Here is a 14,665-nt window from a genome sequence, read left to right on the forward strand (position 1 = left end):
TTTATGCTGTGTGTATTCTGCTACAATAAAAAATACAATCTTTTTTTTTTGTGCATATACTTGGAGGTGGGGTGGCCATGGCAAGTCGATTTTTACCTTTAAGTGGAAAGGCAAAGTGTTAAACATAGGTAAACACTATTGAAAAAACCAAAGTGGGAAGACTAGCTCTATCAGGTCTTACCATAAACCTACTGTAACTGAAACAGTGTGATACTGATACATGGTTAAACAATAAAACCAAGAGAAATCCAGAAACAAACCCACATATATCTGGACCTTAATTTACATCAGAGGTGACACTGTAGAACAGTGTATTTTCAATAATTAGCTCTGGAACAACTGGATACCCTTATATAAAATATCAAACTGGAAAAAAACTCAAATTGGACTCCAATTTTATACAATCAATTCATGTGGATTAAACACAAAAGACAAAAATACAAAGCTTTCAGAAGGTAATATAAAATAACATCTGTATGATCTTGGGATACAAAATATTCTTTAAAAACATGGAAGAGGCTGGGCGCGGTGGCTCATGCCTGTAATCCCAGCACTTTGGGAGGCCAAGGTGGGCGGATCATGAGGTCAGGAGATCAAGATCATCCTGGCTAACATGGCGAAACCCTGTCTCTACTAAAAATACAAAAAATGAGCCAGGCATGGTGGCGGGTGCATGTAGTCCCAGCTACTCAGGAGGGCGAGGCAAGAGAATAGTGTGAACTCGGGAGGCAGAGCTTGCAGTGAGCCGAGATCGCGCCACTCCACTCCAGCCTGGGGGACAGAGTGAGACTCCGTCTCAAAAAAAAAAATCAAATCAAAACAAAACAAAACAAAAATAGAAGAACACTACCATGAAAATCAAGAATTTTGGTCCATAAACTAGAAAAAGACAGTTAAAACACACAAAATTATTGAAGAACTAAATTGCCATACACTACACTTTCAGAGGGGCTTGTAGGAACATATAAAGAATTCCTCCCACATATGGAACAGACACATGGGCATATATCATGAAAGGTACTTCGTGAAAGTGAAAATCCAACTGGCAAATAATGTGAACAGATATTTAACCTCATTGCAAGAAGGGAAATAAAAAGTAAAACAGCAATGAGTTACAAACTCACCAGAATGGCTAAGATTTAAAAGTCCTTCAGTACAAAGTATTGGATAAATACATGGAACAACAGGAAATCCTATACACTGTTGGTGAGAGTAGAAACTGGTACCATCAATCCCTTTGGAAATGATTTTGCATTATCCAATAAAATTGAAAATAGGTATATACTATGATCAAATTAATCTACTTCTAGGTATATATACTAAAGAAATTCATGGACATATGCAACAGGATATATGTACAAGTATATTCTCAAAAGTATGGTTTATAATAGCCCTAAACTGAAAAAAAATGAACATCAATTAACAGTAAAGTGGATAAGTAAAATCTTTAAAAGACGGAATGAAAGTAAATGAACTATACCTACATGCAATAAAGTGTATAAATTTCATTAAAAAATTAATAAGAGGTAAGAAAAATATAATTCAAAAATAGGCAAAATTAAGCCAACTGTTTAGGTATGCATTCATATGTGGTACAACTTGAGAAAGGCAGTGAAATTATCATAAGCCAGGATAGTCATTACCTCCAGAGGACAAAAAAGGATTATTTATCTGGAAGGGAACATAATAGCTCCTAGGGTGGTAGTAATGTTCTGTCTCTTGAACTGGATGGTTCTAGAAATATGTATCCTACATACTCTCTGTATAAATGTTATACTTCACATTTTGAAAAAAGTGATGATAAACACCACTCCATAGAGAAAAACAGTTATGCTGATGGGTTCATAATGGGTTCAGGCTGCCAAGCAACCATATTATATTTCCCTAGTCCATTCCTCCTCCTACTCTCCTGGAATAACAGTATTTTATACCTCTGTTCTTAAAAGCTCCAATACCTCCTCCTCTGTCCTCACCCTCAGTTGGTGATTTCCTAAGTAACTGAGAGGAATGAAAGCAAAGAACATTTCCACAGACACACCACTACAAATACCCACCTATTGTGATTTTTCACCCACATATTCTACTTTCCCTTAGCTCAAGTCTCTATGATACTACCTAAGGCCAGTCCGCCTTTTTGTGCAAGAGATCCAATCTCCTCTTGCCTTCTCAAGAACATTACAGGAACTCTCCCATCTGTCACCTATATCATCAATTTCCTTCAGCAAACAAACATACTGTTATTTCTTGACTCAACTTCCCCCACCAGCTATGACCCCATTTCTTTGCTCCTTTTTTTAGTTAAACTTCTTTAAAAAATTATCTCCAATTCTGCTCTTTCCATTCTCTCTTAAAACTACCACAATCAGATTTTTGGCCTGACCACTCTGTCAACTGCTCATCAAGATCATCAATAGTCTCTAATGGTTAATACTGAGCTCTCATCTTACGTATGTTCAGGAGCACTGACACAGGTTAGCATTCCTTGCTCCCTGATAGATTTGCATCACTGGGTTTCTGGTAAATCATGCTCTCCTGATTTTCTTCCTGTGTAATTGGTCACACCTTCTCAGTTTCCACTGCTGCCACTTCTGATTCCTCTTCTACTTAATGATGGTATGCCCCTCAGTGTCTTTGGTATTCTTCTATCTGTACTCACTCTCTTGGTAATCTCATTCAGTCTAATGATTTAAATGTATTTTCGTGCCAGTATTTCCAGTTCAGACCTCTGTCTTAAACTCCAGACTCATTTCTAACATCTAATAGACATCTGAAATTCCATTATGTTCAATACCAACCTTCCAATTTCCCTGCTAAAACCTGCTCTTTCATACATTAACCATCCTTATTTCTATTTAAGGACTTTCCTTAAATAGAGAGACCATCCATTTTGTTGTTCAGACCAAAAAATCTGGAGTCATCCTTGTCTCCTCTCCCAATATCTAGTCCATCAGTAAATTCAGTATATTCCATCTCCAGATATAGCCAGGATTTGAAGATTTCTTCTCCTCCACTGATAATCAGCCCAAGCCACATTTATATCACACCTGAATTACTACAATAACTTTCCTGTCTGTTCTCTCTGTCTACACCCTTTGCCCTCTAATAACCTATTCTTAATATGCCAGCAGAAGGATCCTTTTAACAGTTAACTGAGACATTCTCTCTCTCCTCTGTTCAAAATCCTACTACAGCTACCCATCTTACTCAGAGGAAAAGCCAATGACATGCATTCCCTTTAAACCCAGGACAATATCACCATTTTTTAAACTTTTTTTTTTTTTTGAGAAGGAGTCTTGCTCTGTCACCAAGCTAGATTGCAGTGGAGTGATCTTGGCTCACTGCAACCTCTGCCTCCCAGGTTCAAGTGATTCCCCTGCCTCAGCCTCCTGAGTAGCTGGTACTATGGCTAATTTTTTTGTATTTTAGTAGAGACGGGGTTTCACCATGTTGGCCAGGATAGTCTCAATCTCCTGACCTCGTGATCCGTCTGCCTCGGACTCCCTAAGTGCTGGGATTACAGGTGTGAGTCACCGTGCCCAGCCTTTTTAAACATATTTTTAACACATAAAATGAAGCCTAAAAAAGTAATTCCTAATCTTCAAACTAGTTCTGGTCTATGTAGAAATCTTAACTAATCCAAGCTGGGCCCAGGGGCACATGCCTATAGTCTTAGTTACGTGAGAAGCTGAGGTGGGATGATCACTTGAGCCCAGGAGTTCAAGCTCAGCCTCAGCAACACAGTGAGATGAGACCCCATCTCTTAAAAACAAAACAAAACAAAAAAACTATTAACTAATCCACACTGTATAATGATAATGTAAATCACTGTATAATGATAATGTAAATGTAAAATGCAGTGCATTTTTAGAAATGTCTATTCATTATTTTAACATGATGTTCTTTTTCCTACTTTTTTGTTGTTAAGTGTTCTGTTTTTTAAATGTTAATGTTAAATGGCAGGTTTATAAAACATTTTATTATTTGAAAAATAAAAATGTGGCAGAACTATGTTTTATTGTCTTTTTCTCTATTTTCTCCCTCCACTCCCTACACTTTTTCACTGCTGAATTAAAAAACAGAATACTTTTACTGGTATATGAAAATGAAGTCTGGGTTATGGTATATGAAAATGAAGTCTGGGTATTATCAGGTATCTACTTGATAAATCCCAGCCAAAAGGATTTATCAAGTAGATATCTGCACTAAAAGGTCACTAAACCACAGAGAAACTATACTATAGGGGAAACTTACATTGGCTATGGTATTATAGTCATACCTCTCCTGTAGTTCTGTCAAAACTGGCTATGTGATATTAAAATTCCTAATGTCCCTGACCCTATTTTTCCTCATCTATAAAGGGAAAATAATAATAGTATACAGTTCATAAAAGTATGAAAATTAAGATGATATATATAAGTGATGATATATAACAGCTACCTATATGTTTAATTAATACAACACTATACAGTGTTATATCATGGGAGACAGAATAAGAGGAAGGTAAGTGGGAGTAGTCCACCTGGTGCAGAAAAATATTTTATCCACTGACATTGTTTAGAACTAATGGCACATGGTGATAATATTTATAAGCATTTTGGTTAGTTTAATTATTGTTTTTAAATTCTCTGCAGACTGTGCATCCCTTTCCTGCCTTCACCAGGTCATCACAGCAAAAGATCATCTCTCACATTCATTCTTAACTGAAAGTCTACTTAGCGTTAGGCAGAGTTTATGGTAGGGACACAGAAGGTAGAACAAGAGTATAGTCTTAAAAAGTCAGAAAACAGGCCGGGCACAGTGGCTTACACCTGCAATCCCAGCACTTTGGTAGGCTGAGGTGGGTGAATCACGAGGTCAGGAGTCCAAGACGAGCCTGGCCAAGATGGTGAAACCCCGTCTCTACTAAAAATACAAACATTAGCCGGGTGCAGTGGCAGGGACCTATAATCCCAGCTACTCGGGAGGCTGAAGCAGGAGAATCGCTTGAACCTGGGGGGTGGAGGTTGCAGTGAGCCAAGACTGTGCGACTGTACTCCAGCCGACAGAGTGAGACTCCGTCTCAAAAAAAAAAAAAAAAAAAAAAAAAAACCCGGAAAAAACAGATGCTGGAGAGGATGTGGAGAAATAGAAATCTGTTGTTTTCTCAGGAAACAACAGATGCTGAAGAGTATGTGGAGAAATAGGAATGCTTTTACACTGTTGGTGGGTGTGCAAATTAGTTCAACCATTGTGGAAGACAGTGTGGCAATTTCTCAAGGATCTAGAACCAGAAATACCATTTGATCCAGCAATTCCATTCGTGGGTATATACCCAAAGGATTATAAATCATGTTACTATAAAGACACATGCACACGAATGTGTATTGTGGCACTATTCACAATAGCAAAGACTTGGAACCAACCCAAATGTCCATCAATACTAGACTGGATAAAGAAAATGTGGCACATATACACCATGGAATACTATGCAGCCATAAAAAAAAAGATGAGGTCATGTCCTTTGCAGGGACATGGATGAAGCTGGAAACCATCATTCTCAGCAAAATACCACGAGGACAGAAAACCAAACACTGCATGTTCTCACTCTTAAGTGGAAGGTGACCAATGAGAACGCAAGGACACAGGGAGGGGAACATCACATACCAGGGACTGTTGGGGGGTGGGGGGCTAAGGGAGGGATAGAGTTAGGAGAAATACCTAATGTAAATGATGTTGATGGGTGCAGCAAACCAACATGGCACATGTATACCTATGTAACAAACCTGCACGTTGTGCACGTGTACCCTAGAACTTAAAGTGTAATAATTTAAAAAAAAATTTTTTTAAAGAGTATAGTCATCCTGCAGTCTTAAATAAACTAAAGATAATTATTTAGAAAACAAATACTTACCTTTCTTGAATTTATGTACAGGAAGTTTCTTAAGTTGATCTTTACGAAGTCTGTTTCTTCTAGCTCTATGTCTATCCTGGACAAATTTTGTGATCTAAAAATAAAAGAGTAAAAAAAGGAGTCAGATATTAAATGTGCAAATAGAAAGTGACCATTAAAATAACAAATATCTTTTAAGTTTCTGGATAGCTACTGCAAATCAATTCAATTCATTTAAATTCGAACTGCAGTAGTATTATTAATTAAAGCATTAAATCGTATTAGTGATTAGTTAACCCATAAATTACCCCTTGAAGTTTTTATTAATTGATCTTGATTACCTTTGATTTACTGACAGAGACATTATAAAAAACATACAACTGTTTGCCTGTAAAAATACAAATGGTAAACTATAGATTTTATAAAGACTCCAATGGGTTAAAAAAAAAAAAAAAAGAATGGGGGCCGGGCGCGGTGGCTCACACCTGTAATCCCAGCATTTTGGGAGGCCAAAGCAGGCGGATCATGAGGTCAGGAGATCGAGACCATCCTGGCTAACACGGTGAAACCTCATCTCTACTAAAAATACAAAAAATTATCCAGGCGCGGCAGCAGGCACCTGTAGTCCCAGCTACTCGGGAGGCTGAGGCAGGAGAATGGCGTGAACCCAGGAGGCGGAGCTTGCAGTGAGCCGAGATAGTGCCACTGCAGTCTGGCCTGAGTGACAGAGCGAGACTCCATCTCTAAATAAATAAATAAATAAATAAATAAATAAATAAGCGAGACTCCATCTCAAAATAAATAAATAAATAAATAAATAAATAAATAAATAAATAAAATAAAATAAAAAATAATGGGAAGGTTGATATTCCTATACATTACAAACTAATAAAAATTTCAAACATACACTTATTAGTTACTGCAGAATAATGGGCAGAAATAATGCAGAACACCTTCACTACAAATATTCAGAAATGCTGGATAAAATATACAAAATATTTTAAACTATAAATTGCTATGCTTGCAAAAATAAAAAGGAAGTACACAGGGCCAAAAACCAAATACCAAACACCCTTTGCAAAGGAAAAATATGAATGTCAAATTTAAGAACTTCTCTGCTCAAAAGGCACTGTTAAAAAAATAAAAGACAACTGAAGCGGGAGGATTGTTTGAGGCCAGGAGATCAAGACCAGCCTGGGCAACATAGTGAGACCCTATCTCTAAAAAGAAAAAAATTAGCCTGGTGCAGTGCCGTGTGCCTGTAGTTCCAGCTACTTTGGGGGCTGAAGTGTGAGAATCATTTGAGTCCAGGATGTCAAGTCTGCAGTGATTTATGTTTGTGCTACTGTACTCCAGCCTGGGCAACAGAGTGAGAGCCTGTCTCCAAAACATAAATAAATAAATGAATACATAATAAAATTTAAAAATTAAAAATAAAGATGAGCCACAGACTGAAATATTTGCAAACTGTATACACAAGGGATTTGTATCCAGAAGATATATATAAAAAACTCTCAAAGCTCAATAAGAAAACAAGTTACCCAACAGAAAAAATGGACAAAATATTTGAAGATACTTCACCATACAAGACATACAAACAGCAAATAAGCTCTTGAAGAGATGTGCAAAGTCAGCAGTCAACAGGAAAACAAAAATTCAAATCACAAATACTATAATACAATACACCTATTCGGTGACTAAAATGTAAAACTGACTACACCAAGTGTTGCCATGGAAGTGGAGGAACTGGGACTCTCATACACTTCTGGTGGGATTGTAAAATGGTACAACGACTTTGGAAAAGAGCTTGGCAATTTCTTATGAATCTAAACACACACTTATCCTGTGACCCAACTGTCCCACTCCTAGATATACTTACCCAATGGAAATGAAAGCATATTTCCATACAACAAATGTCCATGTCAGCTTTATTTGTAATAGCCAAAAACTAGAAACAACCCAAATGTTGATCAATAGGTAAATGAGTAAACAAATCATGGTATATTTACACAATGGAATACATCTCAGCAATAAAAAGGAATGAATAATCCATGTACTCAATAACATATATAAATCTCAAAATAATTATGGTGACAGAAAGAAGACAGACACAAAAGAGTACAGACTTTATAATTCCATTTATACAAAGCTGTAGAAAATGCAAAGCAATCTATAGTGACTAAAATCAGATTTGTAGTTGCCTGGGCATGGAGAAGGGTGGCGAGGGGAGGATGAAGGAAAAGTTGAAAGGTGCAGAAGGAAGGCATTGCCAAACTTTTTAGGGTGGTTAATATTTCATTATCTTGATTGTGGTGGTGGTGGTTTCACAGGTATATACATACATATCTGTTACATATGTGTATGATATGTGTGATATATATGTGATATACATATGCAAATGTGATATATATATGCATGTAAACCTATGTCAAAACTTACCAAAGTGTACAATTTAAATATGTGTAATTTATTATATCAAACCATACCTCCATAAATTTTTTTAAAGTTTAATGGTAACCACTAAAAGAAGAGCAATATAATGCAAATTTTCATATCAATAGGGAAAAGAAAGTAAAAGTTATTAATGCAAATTTACACAGAAGAAAAAACAGAATAAAAAGTAAACAACAGAAATTAATCCAAATACATATGTGATCACAATATATGTTAAGTGGATTAAATTCACCAGTATTTAAAAGGAGTATATCACATTGTATAAGAAAAAAATTCCAATCATATGCTATTTACAAGACACAAGATAAAAACTGAATGATACATTAGGACAAAAATAAAAGTAAAAAATAAAGGGATAGGACCAGGTGCAGTGGCTCACACCTGTAACTCCAGTGCTTTGGGAGGCCAAGGCTGAAGGACTGCTTGAGCCCAGGAGTTTGAGACTAGCCTAGGCAACACAGAGAGGCCCCATTTCTACAAAAAAAAAATATAAAAACAATTAGCTGGGCATGGTGATGTGTGCCTCTAGTCCCAGCTACTTGGGAGGCTGAGGTGGGAGGATCACTTGAGGTTATAGTGAGCTATGATTGTGCCACTGCACTCCAGCCTGGGTGACAGAGCAAGATCCTGCATAAAATAACCAAATTAACATAAAAAATAAAATAAAGGGATAAAGATCTATTAAGCAAAAGAAGCCTAGAATATCAAGCAAAATAGAATTTAAGGAAAAAAGCATCATTAGGAGAATCATGACAACAATAAAAACAACACCTTATCTAGAAACAAAAGAGTGAAATACATACATTCACAAGCTCAGCAACTTATAGCGTAAGCACACAAAAAATTGTTAAGACTATAGACCTGTGCTGTCCAATTTTGGTAGCCACCAAGTACATGTGACTACTGAGCACTTGAAACATAGATAGTCTGAATTGGGATGTGCTGTAAGTACAAAGTAGACATCAGATTACGAAGACACTGTACAAAAAGAATGTAAAAATATCATATATTTGTATTAATTGAATGTTGTTATATATTTTAGATTTATTGGGTTAAATATAGTATTAAAATTAATCTCATCTGTTTTCTTTTTTTAACCTTTTAAATTTGGCTACTAGAAAATTTAAAAGTATAATAAAATGTGGCTCATAAGATTGTTCTATTCTTAGCACAGTTTCAGAAAATAGAAAAGAACGCAGAAAATTATTAACGATTGTGGTGATGGTTGCATAATTCTGCAAATAAAATTATTGAATTGTGCACTTAAATGAGTTAATTTTTATGTTAATTATATCTCAATAAAACTGTTAAAAGATTAGCCAAAACAAATTCACAAGTTCGAACTAATGAACACAGAACTGCCCTTCGTGTCTTTTCACACACAGGGAATGTTTACAAAATTTAATCAGAAAACCATGCCACAAAGAATCCATAACATACAATGTTTTCTTACCTCAACACAACTGAATTAGAAATCAATAGGAAAAAAATACATATTTTGGAAATGTAAAACTGTACTGAAATAATTTATAAGTCACAGAACAAATCGTAATGAATATCTACTTTTCTGAGGGGGTGTTATAATCAGCATGCCACCTAGATTCTAAATAACTTGAGAAATAAGACCATGAACTGCCAGAAGGAGGAAGGTGAAACAACTAACTCACTGGAGAGAGAAACAGAACTTTTTGTACTTGTTTCAGCAACACATATACTAAAATTGGAATGATACAGAGAAGATTAGCATGACCCCCGTGCGGTGCAAGAAACATAATTTTTTATTGAGCAATAGAATTAGGTTGCCTTAGCCACTCAGATATAGACAAACACAACTTTGGAATGAAGTAGGCCTTCCCTTCACCCTGTCGCAGAATTGCAGAACCAGCCCTAACCCTGGAGGAGCTGAATCAACATCTATGTCCCAAAGTCAGGTTAATAACAAAACAAAGATGGTGGAGCTGAGCCAAGTGTGCCCAATTTATTCTTCCTAACTATGCCACACAGATAAGACACTTTATCTCCTCTAAGGTGGAAAGAGTAAATGGGCAGAGAAGGGCTAAGAGTTATAGTAACTGAGTTCCCCCTTCATACGGATTGAAACATTAAGAGTGATAAAGAAACATCCTACATTAAAATGAAAAACTTTTAAATTTAAGTCGAATGAAAACAAGAATTTTCCTTATCAAAAGTTGTGGGTTTCAGCTATAGTTATTGTTGTAGAAAAATTTATAACCTAAATGCATATACTAGAAAAAAAAAAAAGCATTTGGCTGAATAAACTAGAAAAAGAAAAGCCATACAACCAGACAAGGTAGAAGAAAGAAAATAAGAACAAAAATTCATGATAAAGATAAAGAAAGTAAAGAATTTAGCATTAAGTTCTACCAAAATGTAATCGGCTTAACATTGGGGATTTTTACCGATTTTGTTTACTGATGAATCTGTAGACCCTTGAACAGTGCCTAGTTCACCATAGGTACAGAATAAATATTTACTACTTCTATGAAAGGCTAATAAGGCAATAATTTCTGACAACATTGTCAAAGGCACAGATGGATATGAATAAAGATAACTTATTCCACAAATAGTAGAAATTCTCTTTAAATTGTTATTTGAATATATGAATATTATAAATCACTTTATTCCACTACACTTGAAAACCGGAAATTTCTTAGAAATACAATTTAGCAGGAACTGGAAAACCATCTGAATGTCTATATAACTATGAAAAAGTCACTAGACCTAGATGATTTTATAGGCATCCTCTACAAAAATGTCAAGTAATAGATAACCCAAATTTTCTTTAAAAAAAAAAAAAAAACTATTTTAGAAAGTAAGAGAAAGCTTTAGTTTTATGAGCTATAATTTTGATTGTCTAGTTTTTTTTAAATTATGGTAAAATATACACAACATAAACCTTACTATCTCAACCACGTTTAAATGTACAGTTCGATGGCTTAAGTACATTCATACTGTTGTGCTACCATCACTACCATCCATTCACAGACTTCATCTTATTAAGCTGAAATGCTATATCCATTAAACAATAACTCCCCCTTCCTCAGTCCCCTCAGTTCCTGGCAACCACCATTCTAGTTTCTGTCTCCATGAATTTGGCTACTCTAGGTATGTCGTATAAGTAGAATCAGTATTTGTCCTTTTGCGACTGGCTTATTTCACATGGCATGAAGTCTTCAAGGTTCATCTATGTTGCAGCATGTGTCAGAATTTCCTTCCTTAAAAACACTGAATAATATTCCATTGTATGTATATTCCACATCTTGTTTATCCATTCATCCGTCAATGTACACTTGGGTTGCTTTCATCGTTGGCTATTGTAAATAATACTGCTATGAACATGGTGTACAAATATCATACGAGTCTTTGCTTTGAATTCTTTTTGGTATATACCCAGAAGTGGAATTACCAGCTCGTATGGTAATTCCATGTTTTATTTTTTGAGGAGTTGCCATACTGTCTTCTTTAGTGGTTGTTCCATTCTACCTTCCTACCAACAGTGCTCAAGGGATTGTCTAGTTTTCATGTCAAGGTTATTCTGGCCCCATAAAACCAAAGCTTTCTCTTACCTGAATATTCAGATTGCTAATATTCTAGGATTTTTACATCGATGTCCAAGTATAAAAAATTAATCTATATTAGAAATCTGAATAATCTAGAGATGTAAGGGCAAAATTTATACATCATAAACAGGATTTATCTCCAGAATTAATGTAACCCAACATAAACATGATAAAAGAGAGAAAAATCAATTATTACTACAACAGATGAAAGACATACAATCCAGTACCCCATTTTAAAAAGTCAAGCAAATAAAAATCTGATTTATGTCCAGGACTTATACTGCTTTTTCCCCCTTATTTTCCCAAAAAACATAGCACAATGTTAAAGGAGGTAGAACAATAGACATCCATTTCCTGTTCTTGACCTTTTTTTTTTTTTTTTTTTTTTTTTGAAACTGAGTTTCGCTCCTGTTGCCCAGGCTGGAGTGCAATGGCAAGATCTCAGCTCACTGCAACCTCCGCCTCCTGGGTGCAAACGATTCTCCTGCCTCAGCCTCCTGAGTAGCTGGGATTGAAGGCGCCTGCCACCATGCCCAGCTAAATTTTCTATTTTTACTAGAGATGGGGTTTAACCACATTGGCCAGGCTGGTCTTGAACTCCTGACCTCAGGTGATTCGCCTGCCTCGGCCTCCCAAAGTGCTGGGATTACAGTGTGAGCCACCGCACTCGGCCCTGCTGTTCTTGACTTTCAAGGGAAGGCTTCTAGCATTTCACCATTTAATAATGTTTATTTTAAGTTTTTAGTCTATATTCTTTCTCTGTATAAGGATATTTACTTGTACTCCTGGTTTTCCAAGGGTATTTTCGTTTGTTTGTTGTTTGGTTTTCTAACTTACTGTCTACTTCCTTGCTTCTACGCTGAAACCCCAAGGGAATCAACAAACAAATTACTGTAATGGAATTTGTTACACGATTACATGATTAATGATTAATGACATGATTATATGATTAATACATAAAAATAAATAATGTCCCCTGACCAAACCTTGCTTTCTAAATACAACTCTCTAATTAAAAAAACTAGGACTCCTTGGGAAAAGGTCTGATGCTAGGGGTGGGACAGGAAAAATATAAAAAATATACAATGAACCTGAAGCATCTTATAGTATAAGACAGTAGTCAAGAAGTGCTTAATAATCATTTAAAAAGGGATAGCACTGAATCAAAGGAACATAAGATCCAGCATGACAACAGCCAAAGTTAAACAATTTAAAAACAATCAAAAACCAAAAATAACGTATGAATAGTACTGGATTATAACCTAAGTGTAAAATAAATATACATGAGTGCATACTAATGTAAGTGGTTGGTTGAATAAATAAATGCGGAGAAATCTTCCTTGCAGAAGAATTTCAGATAATGCAGATATGCCCTCCCCTTCCCCCACCTTAAGAGTGGGCTATACTTAGTGCCTCACTTCTAAAGAAAGAACAGAGTAGAAAAAGGAAAAAATATTAACTTTATAATGGAGAAATTCAGCAAACACTACCTTAACCAAGGAATGAAGGTTAGCATCATCAGTGATGTTCTACAGATATCATATACCCCTAAATATGATGTGAGGAGAAGGGCACTTCACCTCTGTGATACTCTTTTGAAAAACCTGTAGCCTTGTCTAATCGTGAGAAAAAAATCAGGTTGAGAGACATTCTACAGGATACCTGGCTAGTACTCCTCAAAACTATCAAGGCCATGAAAAACAAGAACAGCAAAATTGTCATAGACCAGAGGGAAGACAGGATAATGAAATACAATGTGGTATCCTAGACTTGATCCTGGAACAGAAAGAGCACATTAATGAAAAACCTGGTAAAATCCAAAATGTAGAGTTTAGTTAATAGTAATGTACCAATGTCAGTTTCTTAGTTTTGACAAAAGTCTCCTGGCGATGTAAAATTTTAACAATGTGGGAAAGTAGATGAGGGATAAACAGGAATTTTCTTCTTTGCAAACTTTCTGTAAATCTTAACATTATTCCAAAATTAAACGTTCAATAAAAAGCAATGCTCTAATACTCAATTATGAGAATAACCAATTATAAAATATAATTTCAAAAATCCCTTTTATGGTAGCAAGAAAAACTGTATGTGTGATAAGTCTAAAAGAAGACATGCAAAACATTTATAGAAAAATTATTATTCAACTGATGGAAAGACCTAAATAAGTAAATTTAAAAATACGATAGCATCATAGGAAGACTGAACATTTTAAAGATAGCATTTAATCTTTAAACTAATCTATGAATTCAATATAATAATAAATGTACTGAATATTAAAATACATATTCTTTATGACAAAGAAGTTGGCAAGAATAGTGGGACTGTTTTATATCTTTGCAAATCTATTTTAATATCTGTAAAAATAGAATACAGAGGGATTTTCAAACTGCTTCTGTTTTCAAATATTTTGATATTGCACATCACGTAGCCTCTAGAAACTTTTACTACACGCGTCTAAGAGAATGAGAGTGACAAAGGCAAATATTACCTTAATATTATTATGTAAATAATTTTGATTTTGCAGACCTACTAATAGTCCTGTGACCATACTTTGATAATCACCATTACGGAGAAATAATATGTCATTCCCCCTTAACCTTAAGCTCTCACATTATTTTTTTCATACTTTAATATAAAAATTTTCAAACATACAGAAGAGTTGAATTTTATAATAAATACCCATATATCCACCTGAATTCTATAATTAACATTTTACTATGCTTTTTGTCACATCTCTATTTACCCATCAATACATCTTACT

At 35.3% G+C, this 14,665-nt stretch overlaps 1 protein-coding gene and 1 pseudogene across 4 annotated transcripts in view; one reads left to right on the top strand and one right to left on the bottom strand.

Moving 5' to 3' along the window:
- The window catches only part of RNF13 (ring finger protein 13), a 159,149-nt gene that overhangs the window by 32,536 nt on the left and 111,948 nt on the right, over window positions 1-14,665 (bottom strand). For all 4 annotated transcript variants that reach the window (XM_031663680.1, XM_031663682.1, XM_003894959.3 and 1 more), the window contains exon 8: window positions 5,891-5,984. In XM_031663680.1, the coding sequence (XP_031519540.1) occupies window positions 5,891-5,984 (94 nt within the window). The remainder of the gene's footprint in view (window positions 1-5,890; window positions 5,985-14,665) is intronic.
- On the top strand, window positions 10,018-10,106 carry LOC116273953 (annotated as a pseudogene).

The sequence above is a fragment of the Papio anubis genome, chromosome 2 (genome assembly GCF_008728515.1).
Source record: "Papio anubis isolate 15944 chromosome 2, Panubis1.0, whole genome shotgun sequence".
Taxonomy (NCBI): domain Eukaryota; kingdom Metazoa; phylum Chordata; class Mammalia; order Primates; family Cercopithecidae; genus Papio; species Papio anubis.